The sequence below is a fragment of the Rhinoderma darwinii genome (genome assembly GCF_050947455.1).
Source record: "Rhinoderma darwinii isolate aRhiDar2 chromosome 3 unlocalized genomic scaffold, aRhiDar2.hap1 SUPER_3_unloc_5, whole genome shotgun sequence".
In the NCBI taxonomy this organism is placed as follows: Eukaryota; Metazoa; Chordata; class Amphibia; order Anura; family Rhinodermatidae; genus Rhinoderma; species Rhinoderma darwinii.
In genome coordinates, this window is record NW_027461748.1 from 79,235 (window position 1) to 99,406 (window position 20,172).

The following is a 20,172-nucleotide window of genomic DNA, read 5'->3' on the forward strand; positions in this document are numbered from 1 at the left end:
ACTCCTGTCTCCTCTCCCTATGTCCTCATTACAGGCTTCTTCTATATGACATCACTCCTGTCTCCTCTCCCTATGTCCTCCTCACAGGCTGCTTCTATGTGACATCACTCCTGTCTCCTCTCTCCATCTCCTCCTCACAGGCTGCTTCTATGTGACATCACTCCTGTCTCCTCTCTCCATCTCCTCCTCACAGGCTGCTTCTATGTGACATCACTCCTGTCTCCTCTCTCCATGTCCTCCTCACAGGCTGGTTCTATGTGACATCAGTCCTGTCTCCTCTCTCCATCTCCTCCTCACAGGCTGCTTCTATGTGACATCAGTCCTGTCTCCTCTCTCCATCTCCTCCTCACAGGCTGCTTCTATGTGACAACATCACTCACAGGCTGCTTCTATGTGACATCACTCCTGTCTCCTCCCTCCATGTCCTCCTCACAGGCTGCTTCTATGTGACATCACTTCTGTCTCCTCTCTCCATCTTCTCCTCACAGGCTGCTTATATGTGACATCACTCCTGTCTCCTCTCCCCATCTCCTCGGCACAGGCTGCTTCTATGTGACATCACTCCTGTCTCCTCTCTCCATCTCCTCCTCACAGGCTGCTACTATGTTACATCACTCCTGTCTCCTCTCTCCATCTCCTCCTCACAGGCTGCTTCTATGTGACATCACTTCTGTCTCCTCTATCCATCTTCTCCTCACAGGCTGCTTCTATGTGACATCACTCCTGTCTCCTCTCTCCATCTCCTCCTCACAGGCTGCTTCTATGTGACATCACTCCTGTCTCCTCTCTCCATCTCCTCCTCACAGGCTGCTTCTATGTGACATCACTCCTGTCTCCTCTCTCCATCTCCTCCTCACAGGCTGCTTCTATGTGACATCACTCCTGTCTCCTCTCTCCATCTCCTCCTCAGAGGCTGCTTCTATGTGACATCACTCCTGTCTCCTCTCTCCATCTCCTCCTCACAGGCAGCTTCTATGTGACATCACTCCTGTCTCCTCTCCCTATGTCCTCCTCACAGGCTGCTTCTATGTGACATCACTCCTGTCTCCTCTCTCCATGTCCTCCTCACAGGCTGGTTCTATGTGACATCAGTCCTGTCTCCTCTCTCCATCTCCTCCTCACAGTCTGCTTCTATGTGACAACATCACTCCTGTCTCCTCTCTCCATCTCCTCCTCACAGGCTGCTTCTATGTGACAACATCACTCCTGTCTCCTCTCTCCATCTCCTCCTCACAGGCTGCTTCTATGTGACATCACTCCTGTCTCCTCTCTCCATGTCCTCCTCACAGGCTGCTTCTATGTGACATCACTCCTGTCTCCTCTCTCCATGTCCTCCTCACAGGCTGCTTCTATGTGACATCACTCCTGTCTCCTCTCCCTATGTCCTCCTCACAGGCTGCTTCTATGTGACATCACTCCTGTCTCCTCTCTCCATCTCCTCCTCACAGGCTGCTTCTATGTGACATCACTCCTGTCTCCTCTCTCCATCTCCTCCTCACAGGCTACTTCTATGTGACATCACTCCTGTCTCCTCCCTCCATGTCCTCCTCACAGGCTGCTTCTATGTGACATCACTCCTGTCTCCTCTCTCCATCTCCTCCTCACAGGCTGCTTCTATGTGACATCAGTCCTGTCTCCTCTCTCCATCTCCTCCTCACAGGCTGCTTCTATGTGACAACATCACTCACAGGCTGCTTCTATGTGACATCACTCCTGTCTCCTCCCTCCATGTCCTCCTCACAGGCTGCTTCTATGTGACATCACTTCTGTCTCCTCTCTCCATCTTCTCCTCACAGGCTGCTTATATGTGACATCACTCCTGTCTCCTCTCCCCATCTCCTCGGCACAGGCTGCTTCTATGTGACATCACTCCTGTCTCCTCTCTCCATCTCCTCCTCACAGGCTGCTACTATGTTACATCACTCCTGTCTCCTCTCTCCATCTCCTCCTCACAGGCTGCTTCTATGTGACATCACTTCTGTCTCCTCTATCCATCTTCTCCTCACAGGCTGCTTCTATGTGACATCACTCCTGTCTCCTCTCTCCATCTCCTCCTCACAGGCTGCTTCTATGTGACATCACTCCTGTCTCCTCTCTCCATCTCCTCCTCACAGGCTGCTTCTATGTGACATCACTCCTGTCTCCTCTCTCCATCTCCTCCTCACAGGCTGCTTCTATGTGACATCACTCCTGTCTCCTCTCTCCATCTCCTCCTCAGAGGCTGCTTCTATGTGACATCACTCCTGTCTCCTCTCTCCATCTCCTCCTCACAGGCAGCTTCTATGTGACATCACTCCTGTCTCCTCTCCCTATGTCCTCCTCACAGGCTGCTTCTATGTGACATCACTCCTGTCTCCTCTCTCCATGTCCTCCTCACAGGCTGGTTCTATGTGACATCAGTCCTGTCTCCTCTCTCCATCTCCTCCTCACAGTCTGCTTCTATGTGACAACATCACTCCTGTCTCCTCTCTCCATCTCCTCCTCACAGGCTGCTTCTATGTGACAACATCACTCCTGTCTCCTCTCTCCATCTCCTCCTCACAGGCTGCTTCTATGTGACATCACTCCTGTCTCCTCTCTCCATGTCCTCCTCACAGGCTGCTTCTATGTGACATCACTCCTGTCTCCTCTCCCTATGTCCTCCTCACAGGCTGCTTCTATGTGACATCACTCCTGTCTCCTCTCTCCATCTCCTCCTCACAGGCTGCTTCTATGTGACATCACTCCTGTCTCCTCTCTCCATCTCCTCCTCACAGGCTACTTCTATGTGACATCACTCCTGTCTCCTCTCTCCATGTCCTCCTCACAGGCTGCTTCTATGTGACATCATTCCTGTCTCCTCTCTCCATCTCCTCCTCACAGGCTGCTTCTATGTGACATCACTCCTGTCTCCTCTCTCCATCTCCTCCTCACAGGCTGCTTCTATGTGACATCACTCCTGTCTCCTCTCCCTATGTCCTCCTCACAGGCTTCTTCTATGTGACATCACTCCTGTCTCCTCTCTCCATCTCCTCCTCACAGGCTGCTTCTATGTGACAACATCACTCCTGTCTCCTCTCTCCATCTCCTCCTCACAGGCTGCTTCATTGTGACATCACTCCTGTCTCCTCCCTCCATGTCCTCCTCACAGGCTGCTTCTATGTGACATCACTCCTGTCTCCTCTCCCCATCTCCTCGACACAGGCTGCTTCTATGTGACATCACTCCTGTCTCCTCTCTCCATCTCCTCCTCACAGGCTGCTACTATGTTACATCACTCCTGTCTCCTCTCTCCATCTCCTCCTCACAGGCTGCTTCTATGTGACATCACTTCTGTCTCCTTTATCCATCTTCTCCTCACAGGCTGCTTCTATGTGACATCACTCCTGTCTCCTCTCTCCATCTCCTCCTCACAGGCTGCTTCTATGTGACATCACTCCTGTCTCCTCTCTCCATCTCCTCCTCACAGGCTGCTTCTATGTGACATCACTCCTGTCTCCTCTCTCCATGTCCTCCTCACAGGCTGCTTCTATGTGACATCACTCCTGTCTCCTCTCTCCATCTCCTCCTCAGAGGCTGCTTCTATGTGACATCACTCCTGTCTCCTCTCTCCATCTCCTCCTCACAGGCAGCTTCTATGTGACATCACTCCTGTCTCCTCTCCCTATGTCCTCCTCACAGGCTGCTTCTATGTGACATCACTCCTGTCTCCTCTCTCCATGTCCTCCTCACAGGCTGGTTCTATGTGACATCAGTCCTGTCTCCTCTCTCCATCTCCTCCTCACAGGCTGCTTCTATGTGACAACATCACTCCTGTCTCCTCTCTCCATCTCCTCCTCACAGGCAGCTTCTATGTGACAACATCACTCCTGTCTTCTCTCTCCATCTCCTCCTCACAGGCTGCTTCTATGTGACATCACTCCTGTCTCCTCTCTCCATGTCCTCCTCACAGGCTGCTTCTATGTGACATCACTCCTGTCTCCTCTCTCCATGTCCTCCTCACAGGCTGCTTCTATGTGACATCACTCCTGTCTCCTCTCCCTATGTCCTCCTCACAGGCTGCTTCTATGTGACATCACTTCTGTCTCCTCTTTCCATGTCCTTCTCACAGGCTGCTTCTTTGTGACATCACTCCTGTCTCCTCTCTCCATCTCCTCCTCACAGGCTGCTTCTATGTCACATCACTCCTGTCTACTCTCTCCATCTCCTCCTCACAGGCTGCTTCTATGTGACATCACTCCTGTCTCCTCCCTTCTTCTCCTCCTCACAGGCTTCTTCTATGTGACATCACTCCTGTCTCCTCTCTCCATCTCCTCCTCACAGGCTGCTTCTATGCGAAATCACTCCTGTCTCCTCTCTCCATCTCCTCCTCACAGGCTGCTACTATGTTACATCACTCCTGTCTCCTCTCTCCATCTCCTCCTCACAGGCTGCTTCTATGTGACATCACTCCTGTCTCCTCTCCCTATGTCCTCCTCACAGGCTGCTTCTATGTGACATCACTCCTGTCTCCTCTCCCTATGTCCTCCTCACAGGCTACTTCTATGTGACATCACTCCTGTCTCCTCTCTCCATCTCCTCCGCACAGGCTGTTTCTATGTGACTTCACTCCTGTCTCCTCCCTCCATGTCCTCCTCACAGGCTGCTTCTATGTGACATCACTCCTGTCTCCTCTCTCCATCTCCTCCTCACAGGCTGCTTCTATGTGACATCACTCCTGTCTCCTCTCTCCATCTTCTCCTCACAGGCTGCTTCTATGTGACATCACTCCTGTCTCCTCTCTCCATCTCCTCCTCACAGGCTGCTTCTATGTGAAATCACTCCTGTCTCCTCTCTCCATCTCCTCCTCACTGGCTGCTTCTATGTGACATCACTCCTGTCTACTCTCTCCATCTCCTCCTGACAGGCTACTTCTATGTGACATCACTCCTGTCTCCTCCCTCCATGTCCTCCTCACAGGCTGCTTCTATGTGACATCACTCCTGTCTCCTCTCTCCATCTCCTCCTCACAGGCTGCTTCTATGTGACATCACTCCTGTCTCCTCTCTCCATCTCCTCCTCACAGGCTGCTTCTATGTGACATCACTCCTGTCTCCTCTCTCCATCTCCTCCTCACAGGCTGCTTCTATGTGACATCACTCCTGTCTCCTCTCTCCATCTCCTCCTCACAGGCTACTTCTATGTGACATCACTCCTGTCTCCTCTCTCCATGTCCTCCTCACAGGCTGCTTCTATGTGACATCACTCCTGTCTCCTCTCTCCATCTCCTCCTCACAGGCTGCTTCTATGTGACATCACTCCTGTCTCCTCCCTCCATCTCCTCCGCACAGGCTGCTTCTATGTGACATCACTACTGTTTCTTCCCTCCATGTCCTCCTCACAGGCTGCTTCTATGTGACATCACTTCTGTCTCCTCTTTCCATGTCCTCCTCACAGGCTGCTTCTATGTGACATCACTCCTGTCTCCTCTCTCCATCTCCTCCTCACAAGCTGCTTCTATGTGACATCACTCCTGTCTCCTCTCTCCATCTCCTCCTCACAGGCTGCTTCTATGTGACATCACTCCTGTCTCCTCTCTCCATCTCCTCCTCACAGGCTGCTTCTATGTGACATCACTCCTGTCTCCTCCCTCCATGTCCTCCTCACAGGCTGCTTCTATGTGACATCACTCCTGTCTCCTCTCTCCATCTCCTCCTCACAGGCTGCTTCTATGTGACATCACTCCTGTCTCCTCTCTTCATCTCCTCCTCACAGGCTGCTTCTATGTGACATCACTCCTGTCTCCTCTCTCCATGTCCTCCTCACAGGCTGCTTCTATGTGACATCACTCCTGTCTCCTCTCTCCATCTCCTCCTCACAGGCTGCTTCTATGTGACATCACTCCTGTCTCCTCTCTCCATCTCCTCCTCAGAGGCTTCTTCTATGTGACATCACTCCTGTCTCCTCTCTCCATCTCCTCCTCACAGGCTGCTTCTATGCGAAATCACTCCTGTCTCCTCTCTCCATCTCCTCCTCACAGGCTGCTACTATGTTACATCACTCCTGTCTCCTCTTTCCATCTCCTCCTCACAGGCTGCTTCTATGTGACATCACTCCTGTCTCCTCCCTCCATCTCCTCCTCATATGCTGCTTCTATGTGACATTACTCCTGTCTCCTCTCTCCATCTCCTCCTCACAGGCTGCTTCTATGTGACATCAGTCCTGTCTCCTCTCTCCATGTTCTCCTCACAGGCTGCTTCTATGTGACATCACTCCTGTCTCCTCTCTCCATCTCCTCCTCACAGGATGCTTCTATGTGACCTCACACCTGTCTCCTCTCCCTATGTCCTCCTCACAGGCTGCTTCTATGTGACATCACTCCTGCCTCCTCTCTCCATGTCCTCCTCACAGGCTGGTTCTATGTGACATCAGTCCTGTCTCCTCTCTCCATGTCCTCCTCACAGGCTGCTTCTATGTGACATCACTCCTGTCTCCTCTCTCCATCTCCTCCGCACAGGCTGCTTCTATGTGACATCACTCCTGTCTCCTCTCTCCATGTCCTCCTCACAGGCTGCTTCTATGTGACATCACTCCTGTCTCCTCCCTCCATCTCCTCCTCATATGCTGCTTCTATGTGACATCACTCCTGTCTCCTCTCTCCATCTCCTCCTCACAGGCTGCTTCTATGTGACATCACTCCTGTCTCCTCTCCCTATGTCCTCCTCACAGGCTGGTTCTATGTGACATCAGTCCTGTCTCCTCTCTCCATGTCCTCCTCACAGGCTGCTTCTATGTGACATCACTCCTGTCTCCTCTCTCCATCTCCTCCTCACAGGCTGCTTCTATGTGACATCACTCCTGTCTCCTCTCCCTATGTCCTCCTCACAGGCTGGTTCTATGTGACATCAGTCCTGTCTCCTCTCTCCATGTCCTCCTCACAGGCTGCTTCTATGTGACATCACTCCTGTCTCCTCTCTCCATCTCCTCCGCACAGGCTGCCTCTATGTGACATCACTCCTGTCTCCTCTCTCCATGTCCTCCTCACAGGCTGCTTCTATGTGACATCACTCCTGTCTCCTCCCTCCATCTCCTCCTCATATGCTGCTTCTATGTGACATCACTCCTGTCTCCTCTCTCCATCTCCTCCTCACAGGCTGCTTCTATGTGACATCACTCCTGTCTCCTCTCTCCATCTCCTCCTCACAGGCTGCTTCTATGTGAAATCACTCCTGTCTCCTCTCTCCATCTCCTCCTCACAGGCTGCTTCTATGTGACATCACTCCTGTCTACTCTCTCCATCTCCTCCTGACAGGCTACTTCTATGTGACATCACTCCTGTCTCCTCCCTCCATGTCCTCCTCACAGGCTGCTTCTATGTGACATCACTCCTGTCTCCTCTCTCCATCTCCTCCTCACAGGCTGCTTCTATGTGACATCACTCCTGTCTCCTCTCTCCATCTCCTCCTCACAGGCTGCTTCTATGTGACATCACTCCTGTCTCCTCTCTCCATCTCCTCCTCACAGGTTGCTTCTATGTGACATCACTCCTGTCTCCTCTCTCCATCTCCTCCTCACAGGCTACTTCTATGTGACATCACTCCTGTCTCCTCTCTCCATGTCCTCCTCACAGGCTGCTTCTATGTGACATCACTCCTGTCTCCTCTCTCCATCTCCTCCTCACAGGCTGCTTCTATGTGACATCACTCCTGTCTCCTCCCTCCATCTCCTCCGCACAGGCTGCTTCTATGTGACATCACTACTGTCTCTTCCCTCCATGTCCTCCTCACAGGCTGCTTCTATGTGACATCACTTCTGTCTCCTCTTTCCATGTCCTCCTCACAGGCTGCTTTTATGTGACATCACTCCTGTCTCCTCTCTCCATCTCCTCCTCACAAGCTGCTTCTATGTGACATCACTCCTGTCTCCTCTCTCCATCTCCTCCTCACAGGCTGCTTCTATGTGACATCACTCCTGTCTCCTCCCTCCATGTCCTCCTCACAGGCTGCTTCTATGTGACATCACTCCTGTCTCCTCCCTCCATGTCCTCCTCACAGGCTGCTTCTATGTGACATCACTCCTGTCTCCTCTCTCCATCTCCTCCTCACAGGCTGCTTCTATGTGACATCACTCCTGTCTCCTCTCTTCATCTCCTCCTCACAGGCTGCTTCTATGTGACATCACTCCTGTCTCCTCTCTCCATGTCCTCCTCACAGGCTGCTTCTATGTGACATCACTCCTGTCTCCTCTCTCCATCTCCTCCTCACAGGCTGCTTCTATGTGACATCACTCCTGTCTCCTCCCTCCATCTCCTCCGCACAGGCTGCTTCTATGTGACATCACTCCTGTCTCCTCCCTCCATCTCCTCCGCACAGGCTGCTTCTATGTGACATCACTACTGTCTCTTCCCTCCATGTCCTCCTCACAGGCTGCTTCTATGTGACATCACTTCTGTCTCCTCTTTCCATGTCCTCCTCACAGGCTGCTTCTATGTGACATCAGTCCTGTCTCCTCTCTCCATGTTCTCCTCACAGGCTGCTTCTATGTGACATCACTCCTGTCTCCTCTCTCCATCTCCTCCTCACAGGATGCTTCTATGTGACCTCACACCTGTCTCCTCTCTCCATGTCCTCCTCACAGGCTGCTTCTATGTGACATCACTCCTGTCTCCTCTCTCCATCTCCTCCTCACAGGCTGCTTCTATGTGATAACATCACTCCTGTCTCCTCTCTCAATATCCTCCTCACAGGCTGCTTCTATGTGACATCACTCCTGTCTCCTCCCTCCATGTCCTCCTCACAGGCTGCTTCTATGTGACATCACTCCTGTCTCCTCTCCCCATCTCCTCCGCACAGGCTGCTTCTATGTGACATCACTCCTGCCTCCTCTCTCCATGTCCTCCTCACAGGCTGGTTCTATGTGACATCAGTCCTGTCTCCTCTCTCCATGTCCTCCTCACAGGCTGCTTCTATGTGACATCACTCCTGTCTCCTCTCTCCATCTCCTCCGCACAGGCTGCTTCTATGTGACATCACTCCTGTCTCCTCTCTCCATGTCCTCCTCACAGGCTGCTTCTATGTGACATCACTCCTGTCTCCTCCCTCCATCTCCTCCTCATATGCTGCTTCTATGTGACATTACTCCTGTCTCCTCTCTCCATCTCCTCCTCACAGGCTGCTTCTATGTGACATCAGTCCTGTCTCCTCTCTCCATGTTCTCCTCACAGGCTGCTTCTATGTGACATCACTCCTGTCTCCTCTCTCCATCTCCTCCTCACAGGATGCTTCTATGTGACCTCACACCTGTCTCCTCTCCCTATGTCCTCCTCACAGGCTGCTTCTATGTGACATCACTCCTGCCTCCTCTCTCCATGTCCTTCTCACAGGCTGGTTCTATGTGACATCAGTCCTGTCTCCTCTCTCCATGTCCTCCTCACAGGCTGCTTCTATGTGACATCACTCCTGTCTCCTCTCTCCATCTCCTCCGCACAGGCTGCTTCTATGTGACATCACACCTGTCTCCTCTCTCCATGTCCTCCTCACAGGCTGCTTCTATGTGACATCACTCCTGTCTCCTCCCTCCATCTCCTCCTCATATGCTGCTTCTATGTGACATCACTCCTGTCTCCTCTCTCCATCTCCTCCTCACAGGCTGCTTCTATGTGACATCACTCCTGTCTCCTCTCATATTGTCCTCCTCACAGGCTGCTTCTATGTGACATCACTCCTGCCTCCTCTCTCCATGTCCTCCTCACAGGCTGGTTCTATGTGACATCAGTCCTGTCTCCTCTCTCCATGTCCTCCTCACAGGCTGCTTCTATGTGACATCACTCCTGTCTCCTCCCTCCATCTCCTCCTCACATGCTGCTTCTATGTGACATCACTCCTGTCTCCTCTCTCCATCTCCTCCTCACAGGCTGCTTCTATGTGACATCAGTCCTGTCTCCTCTCTCCATGTTCTCCTCACAGGCCTCTTCTATGTGACATCACTCCTGTCTCCTCTCTCCATCTCCTCCTCACAGGATGCTTCTATGTGACCTCACACCTGTCTCCTCTCTCCATGTCCTCCTCACAGGCTGCTTCTATGTGACATCACTCCTGTCTCCTCTCTCCATCTCCTCCTCACAGGCTGCTTCTATGTGACAACATCACTCCTGTCTCCTCTCTCAATCTCCTCCTCACAGGCTGCTTCTATGTGACATCACTCCTGTCTCCTCCCTCCATGTCCTCCTCACAGGCTGCTTCTATGTGACATCACTCCTGTCTCCTCTCCCCATCTCCTCCGCACAGGCTGCTTCTATGTGACATCACTCCTGTCTCCTCTCTCCATCTCCTCCTCACAGGCTGCTTCTATGTGACATCACTCCTGTCTCCTCTCTCCATCTCCTCCTCACAGGCTGCTTCTATGTGACATCACTCCTGTCTCCTCTCTCCTTCTCCTCCTCACAGGCTGCTTCTATGTGACATCACTCCTGTCTCCTCTCTTCATGTCCTCCTCACAGGCTGCTTCTATTTGACATCTCTCCTGTCTCCTCTCCCTATGTCCTCCTCACAGGCTGCTTCTATGTGAGATCACTTCTGTCTCCTCTTTCCATGTCCTCCTCACAGGCTGCTTCTATGTGACATCACTTCTGTCTCCTCCCTCCATCTCCTCCTCACAGGCTGCTTCTATGTGACATCACTCCTGTCTCCTCTCTCCATCTCCTCCTCACAGGCTGCTTCTATGTGACAACATCATTCCTGTCTCCTCTCTCCATCTCCTCCTCACAGGCTGCTTCTATGTGACATCACTCCTGTCTCCTCTCTTCATCTCCTCCTCACAGGCTGCTTCTATGTGACATCACTCCTGTCTCCTCTCTCCATGTCCTCCTCACAGGCTGCTTCTATGTGACATCACTCCTGTCTCCTCTCTCCATCTCCTCCTCACAGGCTGCTTCTATGTGACATCACTCCTGTCTCCTCTCTCCATCTCCTCCTCAGATGCTTCTTCTATGTGAAATCACTCCTGTCTCCTCTCTCCATCTCCTCCTCACAGGCTGCTTCTATGTGACAACATCATTCCTGTCTCCTCTCTCCATCTCCTCCTCACAAGCTGCTACTATGTTACATCACTCCTGTCTCCTCTCTCCATCTCCTCCTCACAGGCTGCTTCTATGTGACATCACTCCTGTCTCCTCTCCCTATGTCCTCCTCACAGGCTGCTTCTATGTGACATCACTCCTGCCTCCTCTCTCCATGTCCTCCTCACAGGCTGGTTCTATGTGACATCAGTCCTGTCTCCTCTCTCCATGTCCTCCTCACAGGCTGCTTCTATGTGACATCACTCCTGTCTCCTCTCTCCATCTCCTCCGCACAGGCTGCTTCTATGTGACATCACTCCTGTCTCCTCTCTCCATGTCCTCCTCACAGGCTGCTTCTATGTGACATCACTCCTGTCTCCTCCCTCCATCTCCTCCTCATATGCTGCTTCTATGTGACATTACTCCTGTCTCCTCTCTCCATCTCCTCCTCACAGGCTGCTTCTATGTGACATCAGTCCTGTCTCCTCTCTCCATGTTCTCCTCACAGGCTGCTTCTATGTGACATCACTCCTGTCTCCTCTCTCCATCTCCTCCTCACAGGATGCTTCTATGTGACCTCACACCTGTCTCCTCTCCCTATGTCCTCCTCACAGGCTGCTTCTATGTGACATCACTCCTGCCTCCTCTCTCCATGTCCTTCTCACAGGCTGGTTCTATGTGACATCAGTCCTGTCTCCTCTCTCCATGTCCTCCTCACAGGCTGCTTCTATGTGACATCACTCCTGTCTCCTCTCTCCATCTCCTCCGCACAGGCTGCCTCTATGTGACATCACTCCTGTCTCCTCTCTCCATGTCCTCCTCACAGGCTGCTTCTATGTGACATCACTCCTGTCTCCTCCCTCCATCTCCTCCTCATATGCTGCTTCTATGTGACATCACTCCTGTCTCCTCTCTCCATCTCCTCCTCACAGGCTGCTTCTATGTGACATCAGTCCTGTCTCCTCTCTCCATGTTCTCCTCACAGGCTGCTTCTATGTGACATCACTCCTGTCTCCTCTCTCCATCTCCTCCTCACAGGATGCTTCTATGTGACCTCACACCTGTCTCCTCTCTCCATGTCCTCCTCACAGGCTGCTTCTATGTGACATCACTCCTGTCTCCTCTCTCCATCTCCTCCTCACAGGCTGCTTCTATGTGACAACATCACTCCTGTCTCCTCTCTCAATCTCCTCCTCACAGGCTGCTTCTATGTGACATCACTCCTGTCTCCTCCCTCCATGTCCTCCTCACAGGCTGCTTCTATGTGACATCACTCCTGTCTCCTCTCCCCATCTCCTCCGCACAGGCTGCTTCTATGTGACATCACTCCTGTCTCCTCTCTCCATCTCCTCCTCACAGGCTGCTTCTATGTGACATCACTCCTGTCTCCTCTCTCCATCTCCTCCTCACAGGCTGCTTCTATGTGACATCACTCCTGTCTCCTCTCTCCTTCTCCTCCTCACAGGCTGCTTCTATGTGACATCACTCCTGTCTCCTCTCTCCATGTCCTCCTCACAGGCTGCTTCTATTTGACATCTCTCCTGTCTCCTCTCCCTATGTCCTCCTCACAGGCTGCTTCTATGTGAGATCACTTCTGTCTCCTCTTTCCATGTCCTCCTCACAGGCTGCTTCTATGTGACATCACTTCTGTCTCCTCCCTCCATCTTCTCCTCACAGGCTGCTTCTATGTGACATCACTCCTGTCTCCTCTCTCCATCTCCTCCTCACAGGCTGCTTCTATGTGACAACATCATTCCTGTCTCCTCTCTCCATCTCCTCCTCACAGGCTGCTTCTATGTGACATCACTCCTGTCTCCTCTCTCCATGTCCTCCTCACAGGCTGCTTCTATGTGACCTCACACCTGTCTCCTCTCCCTATGTCCTCACAGGCTGCTTCTATGTGACATCACTTCTGTCTCCTCTCTCCATCTTCTCCTCACAGGCTGCTTCTATGTGACATCACTCCTGTCTCCTCTCTCCATCTCCTCCTCACAGGCTGCTTCTATGTGACATTACTCCTGTCTTCTCTCTCCATCTCCTCCTCACAGGCTACTTCTATGTGACATCACTCCTGTCTCCTCCCTCCATCTCCTCCTCACAGGCTGCTTCTATGTGACATCACTCCTGTCTCCTCTCTCCATCTCCTCCTCACAGGCTGCTTCTATGTGACATCATTCCTGTCTCCTCTCTCCATCTCCTCCTCACAGGCTGCTTCTATGTGACATCACTCCTGTCTCCTCTCTCCATCTCCTCCTCACAGGCTGCTTCTATGTGACATCACTCCTTTCTCCTCCCTCCATCTCCTCCTCACAGGCTGCTTCTATGTGACATCACTCCTGTCTCCTCTCTACATGTCCTCCTCACAGGCTGCTTCTATGTGACATCACTCCTGTCTCCTCTCTCCATCTCCTCCTCACAGGCTGCTTCTATGTGACATCACTCCTGTCTCCTCTCTCCATCTCCTCCTCACAGGCTGCTTCTATGTGACAACATCATTCCTGTCTCCTCTCTCCATCTCCTCCTCACAGGCTGCTTCTATGTGACATCACTCCTGTCTCCTCTCTCCATGTCCTCCTCACAGGCTGCTTCTATGTGACCTCACACCTGTCTCCTCTCCCTATGTCCTCCTCACAGGCTGCTTCTATGTGACATCACTTCTGTCTCCTCTCTCCATCTTCTCCTCACAGGCTGCTTCTATGTGACATCACTCCTGTCTCCTCTCTCCATCTCCTCCTCACAGGCTGCTTCTATGTGACATTACTCCTGTCTTCTCTCTCCATCTCCTCCTCACAGGCTGCTTCTATGTGACATCACTCCTGTCTCCTCTCTCCATCTCCTCCTCACAGGCTACTTCTATGTGACATCACTCCTGTCTCCTCCCTCCATCTCCTCCTCACAGGCTGCTTCTATGTGACATCACTCCTGTCTCCTCTCTCCATCTCCTCCTCACAGGCTGCTTCTATGTGACATCATTCCTGTCTCCTCTCTCCATCTCCTCCTCACAGGCTGCTTCTATGTGACATCACTCCTGTCTCCTCTCTCCATCTCCTCCTCACAGGCTGCTTCTATGTGACATCACTCCTTTCTCCTCCCTCCATCTCCTCCTCACAGGCTGCTTCTATGTGACATCACTCCTGTCTCCTCTCTACATGTCCTCCTTACAGGCAGCTTCTATGTGACATCACTCCTGTCTCCTCCCTCCATGTCCTCCTCACAGGCTGCTTCTATGTGACATCACTCCTATTCTCTCTACATTCTTGTCTTTATTACCCTTATCATCCTATCTTCTCTTTCTTCTCTATCCATCAGGTCTTGGATTCAGCATTGCTGGTGGTGTTGGTAATCAGCATATTCCGGGTGATAACAGTATTTATGTTACCAAGATTATTGAGGGTGGTGCTGCACATAAGGACATGCGGCTACAAATTGGAGACAAGATTCTTGCGGTGAGATTGGGTCCTAATTAATTTTCTTCCTGAAGGGTTGATCATCGATTTCCACGTCTATGTAGTAATACAGGTCACACCATACTACAAGCTGCTGGATATTTTGCAGTTATTCTTTATACAACATGAGCAGCTGTCTCCAGATCATTAAGTCTTGTAAGGACCTCTTTACCGAGACACAAGTGTCCAGCTCTACGTCATCCCTGATAAGACGTGACCACGGATCATCTCCATCATTAAAACTGCGCTCTCTAGAATATGAGCGTTCCATGTAGTAAAGATGAGGGTATCGAGCCCGGTCATGGATCTTGGAGATGTGCGTAGTCATTGCTCCAATCAGACCTGGTCATGGATCTTGGAGATTTGCGTAGTCATTACTCGATCAGAACTGGTCATGGATCTTGGAGATGTGCGTAGTCATTGCTCCAATCAGACCAGGTCATGGATCTTGGAGATGTGCGTAGTCATTGCTCCAATCAAACCTGGTCATGGATCTTGGAGATGTGCGTAGTCATTGCTCTAATCAGACCTGGTCATGGATCTTGGAGATGTGCGTAGTCATTGCTCCAATCAGACATGGTCATGGATCTTGGAGATGTGCGTAGTCATTGCCCCAATCAGACATGGTCATGGATCTTGGAGATGTGCATAGGCATTGCTCCAATCAGACATGGTCATGGATCTTGGAGATGTGCATAGTCATTGCTACAATCAGACCTGGTCATGGATCTTGGAGATGTGCGTAGTCATTGCTCCAATCAGACATGGTCATGGATCTTGGAGATGTGCGTAGTCATTGCTCCAATCAGACATGGTCATGGATCTTGGAGATGAGCGTAGTCATTGCTCCAATCAGACCTGGTCATGGATCTTGGAGATGAGCGTAGTCATTGCTCCAATCAGACCTGGTCATGGATCTTGGAGATGAGCGTAGTCATTGCTCCAATCAGACCTGGTCATGTTCATCCAGCCTTGTATCTGTCACTCTCTCTGAGTCATTAGGGAGAAGAAGCAGTCTCATTCTGGACCCTACTAAAATTATACTCCAGGAACATCCGGATCTGTCCTAGTTCTGCTGTATGTTTCTGGTTCAGTCACTGTTATCTAAACATATAATGCAGAACGTGACAGGTCTACTCCGTCATTACTTGTACCAGTGTACTTTGGTAATGTGGACATGGTGGCAGGCATTTCATGGGGAGTGGTGTCTACCTATATAGGGTACATTTTTCCATGGTGTGGGGGAGGTAGCACATTATATATCATTAGTCTCATAGACCTTGGGAAGAAGTTTGGCTGTGATTAGTCTTAGCTGGTGTTGTTTCCAGAGTCTTGGTATTTGATAAGGTTATGACTATGGTGTGAGGGAACCTTCATGGTGGCTGGGGCTTCCTTCGGAGAGTAGAAAGTGTCTAGACTTGAGGTCAGAGTCAATGATGCTCAGTGTATACAGATGTACCAGTCGTGCTTGGGTTAGTATGGTCACTATAAAGCTTAGGTGGAATACTTCTTCATGTAGACCTCGGATCCAGATCTTTACTTACAAAGATATATACGGTCCATGGTTCTGGCCAGAGCCATAGTCTACTGTTCTGGGATGATCGTGGGGGGTGCGAGGCTTCATATGTTATATAGTGCACAAAAGTTTTCATTTCTTACATTTCACGTTGAGTTGTGTCCAGGAGAGATGGAGCTGGGGAGGTGTTGTGGAAATGCTATTCTGTGCAAAGCAGAGTGACATCACCTCTGGGCACAGTAATGGCGGACGGCAGTGGTTCTCAACCAGCAGCTGTTGTAGGGCACTAAGATAACTCAGGAGCTGGAGAACAGGTTTGGGGAGAACAGGGTTCCCGTGACCTTGGCTCCACAAATCAGCCGGCGGCAGACACATATAGGGTGAGACTTAGTGGAGAGATGATCGTTTATGTACGTGGTTGTCTCCATTGAAGTCTGGAAACAACCGAGCAGGTGCATTGATTTTCAAGTGGATTATCATCCAAAACATAAAATTGTCTATTTAATAGTCAATTAGACATTAGAGGAGCAGCCACAGTACACGCATCGTCTTCTGTTTACAAAGGTAAAGTTACCTAGATTGTTATGGCAGCCATTTTGTGACAACAGGAAGTGCAGCCATATTTGTTGTCACCTTTGAATAATTTTTTTTGCTGGTTTTCTGCCATCTTGTTCCTTTAACAACAACATACAATTCACTGAGAAGCTGATTAAAAGGTGAAAACCAATATGGCTGCACTTCCCGTTTTCACAATATAGTTGCACTTCCTGCTGGCACAATATGGCTGCAGTTCCTGTTCTCACAATATGGTTGTACTTCCTGTTGTCACAATATGGCTGCACGTCCTTCTGTCACAATATGGCTGCACTTCCTGTTGTCACAATATGCCTGCACTTCCTGCTTTCACAATATGGTTGCACTTCCTGTTTACACAATGTGGCTGCACTTCCTGTTTTCACAATATGGCTGCACTTCCTGTTTTCAGAAAATTGCAGCACTTCCTGCTGTGACAATATGGTGCTGCACTTCCTGTTCTCACAATATGGCTGCACTTCCTGTTCTCACAATATTTCTGCACTTCCTGTTGTCACAATATGGCTGCACTTCCTGTTGTCACTTGATTGCTGCACTTTCTGTTGTCACAATATGGCTGTACTTCCTGTTGTCACAATATGGCTGCACTTCCTTCTGTCACAAAACGTCTGCACTTTCTGTTGTCTCAATATAGCTACACTTCCAGTTGTCACAATATGGGTGCACTTCCTGTTGTCACAATATGTCTGCAATTCCAGTTGTCACAATATGGCTGCACTTCCTTCTGTCACAATATGTCTGCACTTTCTTTTGTCACAATATGTCTGCACTTCCTGTTGTCACAATATGGGTGCATTTCCTGTTTTCACAATATGGGTGCATTTCCTGTTGTCACAATATGGCTGCACTTCCTGTTGTCACAATATGGATGCACTTCCTGTTGTCAAATCACCAACAAGACAGAAGAATGCTGATAATATGTTATTCTACTTTGTAAGCAGAGCCTCCAGACATGACCACATTGTGACTGGGCCCGAGGGGATTAGATTCCTGGTACTTGGAGGCATGTCCCTGTAGATACATATGTTCTCCTACATTATCCATCCTTACTGGCCTGTGCTGTTCTTCAGGTGAACCACGTCAGTCTGGAAGATGTGATGCATGAAGACGCGGTTGCAGCACTGAAGAACACATCAGACATTGTCTACCTGAAAGTGGCCAAACCAACCAACGTCTATCTGAATGACTCCTACGCCCCCCCGGACATCACCACCTGTAAGGAACCTCCTCTATATAGGAAGAGCCTGTATTGTCCCCTCTAATTTCCTCCCCTTAATTATCTCCTCCTGTGTAGTTACTTCATACAGAGCTTCAAGTTGTTTCTTCTCCTCATATCTCTCCAGCTTACTCCCAACAACTGGACAGTGACCTGTGCCACCCAAGTTATCTAGGCCCTGAATATGCGCCAATTATGACGCCAACTTCACCCCGCAGATACTCCCCCATCCCAAAAGAACTTATGGGAGAAGAGGAGGTGCCACGGTAAGAGAGAGAGAATACATAGAGGGTAGATGAGAAGGCTCAAAAACAGAGGGGTGGGAACCAGTAGAAAAAAAAAGAAATAAGTCTGGTCCAATAAGACAAAGATGGAGAAGCAGTAGAGAAGATGAGCAGGAACCAAAGTATTAAATGGGTTCAGGAATGGTGGAGTGGTGGTATACATGTCAGTGATCGGATAGACCATACAAGATAGAAGGAGGAGGTGGAGGACAGAAGATAGATGAGACAGGTAGGATGTATGATGGAGATATATTGTAGAGGATAAGGTAAGAGAACATGAGATGATGGAGCAGTAGATGGACAGGGATCAGACAGACCATACAAGATAGAAGGAGGAGGTGGAGGATAGAAGATAGATGAGACAGGTAGGATGTATGATGGAGAGATATTGTAGAGGATAAGGTAAGAGAACATGAGATGATGGAGCAGTAGATGGACAGGGATCAGACAGATCATACATGATAGAAGGAGGAGGTGGAGGATAGAAGATAGATGAGACAGGTAGGATGTATGATGGAGAGATATTGTAGAGGATAAGGTAAGAGAACATGAGATGATGGAGCAGTAGATGGACAGGGATCAGACAGATCATACATGATAGAAGGAGGAGGTGGAGGATAGAAGATAGATGAGACAGGTAGGATGTATGATGGAGAGATATTGTAGAGGATAAGGTAAGAGAACATGAGATGATGGAGCAGTAGATGGACAGGGATCAGACAGACCATACATGATAGAAGGAGGTGGTGGAGGATAGAAGATAGATGAGACAGGTAGGATGTATGATGGAGAGATATTGTAGAGGATAAGGTAAGAGAACATGAGATGATGGAGCAGTAGATGGACAGGGATCAGACAGATCATACAAGATAGAAGGAGGAGGTGGAGGATAGAAGATAGATGAGACAGGTAGGATGTATGATGGAGAGATATAGTAGAGGATAAGGTAAGAGAACATGAGATGGTGGAGCAGTAGATGGACAGGGATCAGACAGATCATACAAGATAGAAGGAGGAGGTGGAGGAGAGAAGATAGATGAGACAGGTAGGATGTATGATGGAGAGATATTGTAGAGGATAAGGTAAGAGAAGATGAGATGGTGGAGCAGTAGATGGACAGGGATCAGACAGACCATACATGATAGAAGGAGGAGGTGGAGGATAGAAGATAGATGAGACAGGTAGGATGTATGATGGAGCAGTAGATGGACAGGGATCAGATAGATCATACATGATAGAAGGAGGAGGTGGAGGATAGAAGATAGATGAGACAGGTAGGATGTATGATGGAGAGATATAGTAGAGGATAAGGTAAGAGAACATGAGATGGTGGAGCAGTAGATGGACAGGGATCAGATAGATCATACAAGATAGAAGGAGGAGGTGGAGGAGAGAAGATAGATGAGACAGGTAGGATGTATGATGGAGATATTGTAGGGGATAAGGTAAGAGAACATGAGTTGGTGGAGCTGTAGATGGACAGGGATCAGATAGATCATACAAGATAGAAGGAGGAGGTGGAGGAGAGAAGATAGATGAGACAGGTAGGATGTATGATGGAGAGATATTGTAGAGGATAAGGTAAGAGAAGATGAGATGGTGGAGCAGTAGATGGACAGGGATCAGACAGACCATACATGATAGAAGGAGGAGGTGGAGGACAGAAGATAGATGAGACAGGTAGGATGTATGATGGAGAGATATTGTATTGGATAAGGTAAGAGAACATGAGATGGTGGAGCAGTAGATGGACAGGGATCAGATAGATCATACAGGATAGAAGGAGGAGGTGGAGGATAGAAGATAGATGAGACAGGTAGGATGTATGATGGAGAGATATTGTAGAGGATAAGGTAAGAGAACATGAGATGGTGGAGCAGTAGATGGACAGTGATCAGATAGATCATACAAGATAGAAGGAGGAGGTGGAGGAGAGAAGATAGATGAGACAGGTAGGATGTATGATGGAGAGATATTGTAGAGGATAAGGTAAGAGAACATGAGATGGTGGAGCAGTAGATGGACAGGGATCAGACAGACCATACAAGATAGAAGGAGGAGGTGGAGGATAGAAGATAGATGAGACAGGTAGGATGTATGAT

General features: G+C 49.9%; 1 protein-coding gene across 2 annotated transcripts in view; it reads left to right on the forward strand.

Annotated features, from left to right (window-relative positions):
• Window positions 1-20,172, forward strand: part of DLG4 (discs large MAGUK scaffold protein 4) — a 134,272-nt gene that overhangs the window by 24,441 nt on the left and 89,659 nt on the right. For both annotated transcript variants that reach the window (XM_075847399.1, XM_075847400.1), the window contains exons 5-7: window positions 14,324-14,460; window positions 17,641-17,785; window positions 17,914-18,052. In XM_075847399.1, the coding sequence (XP_075703514.1) occupies window positions 14,324-14,460; window positions 17,641-17,785; window positions 17,914-18,052 (421 nt within the window). The remainder of the gene's footprint in view (window positions 1-14,323; window positions 14,461-17,640; window positions 17,786-17,913; window positions 18,053-20,172) is intronic.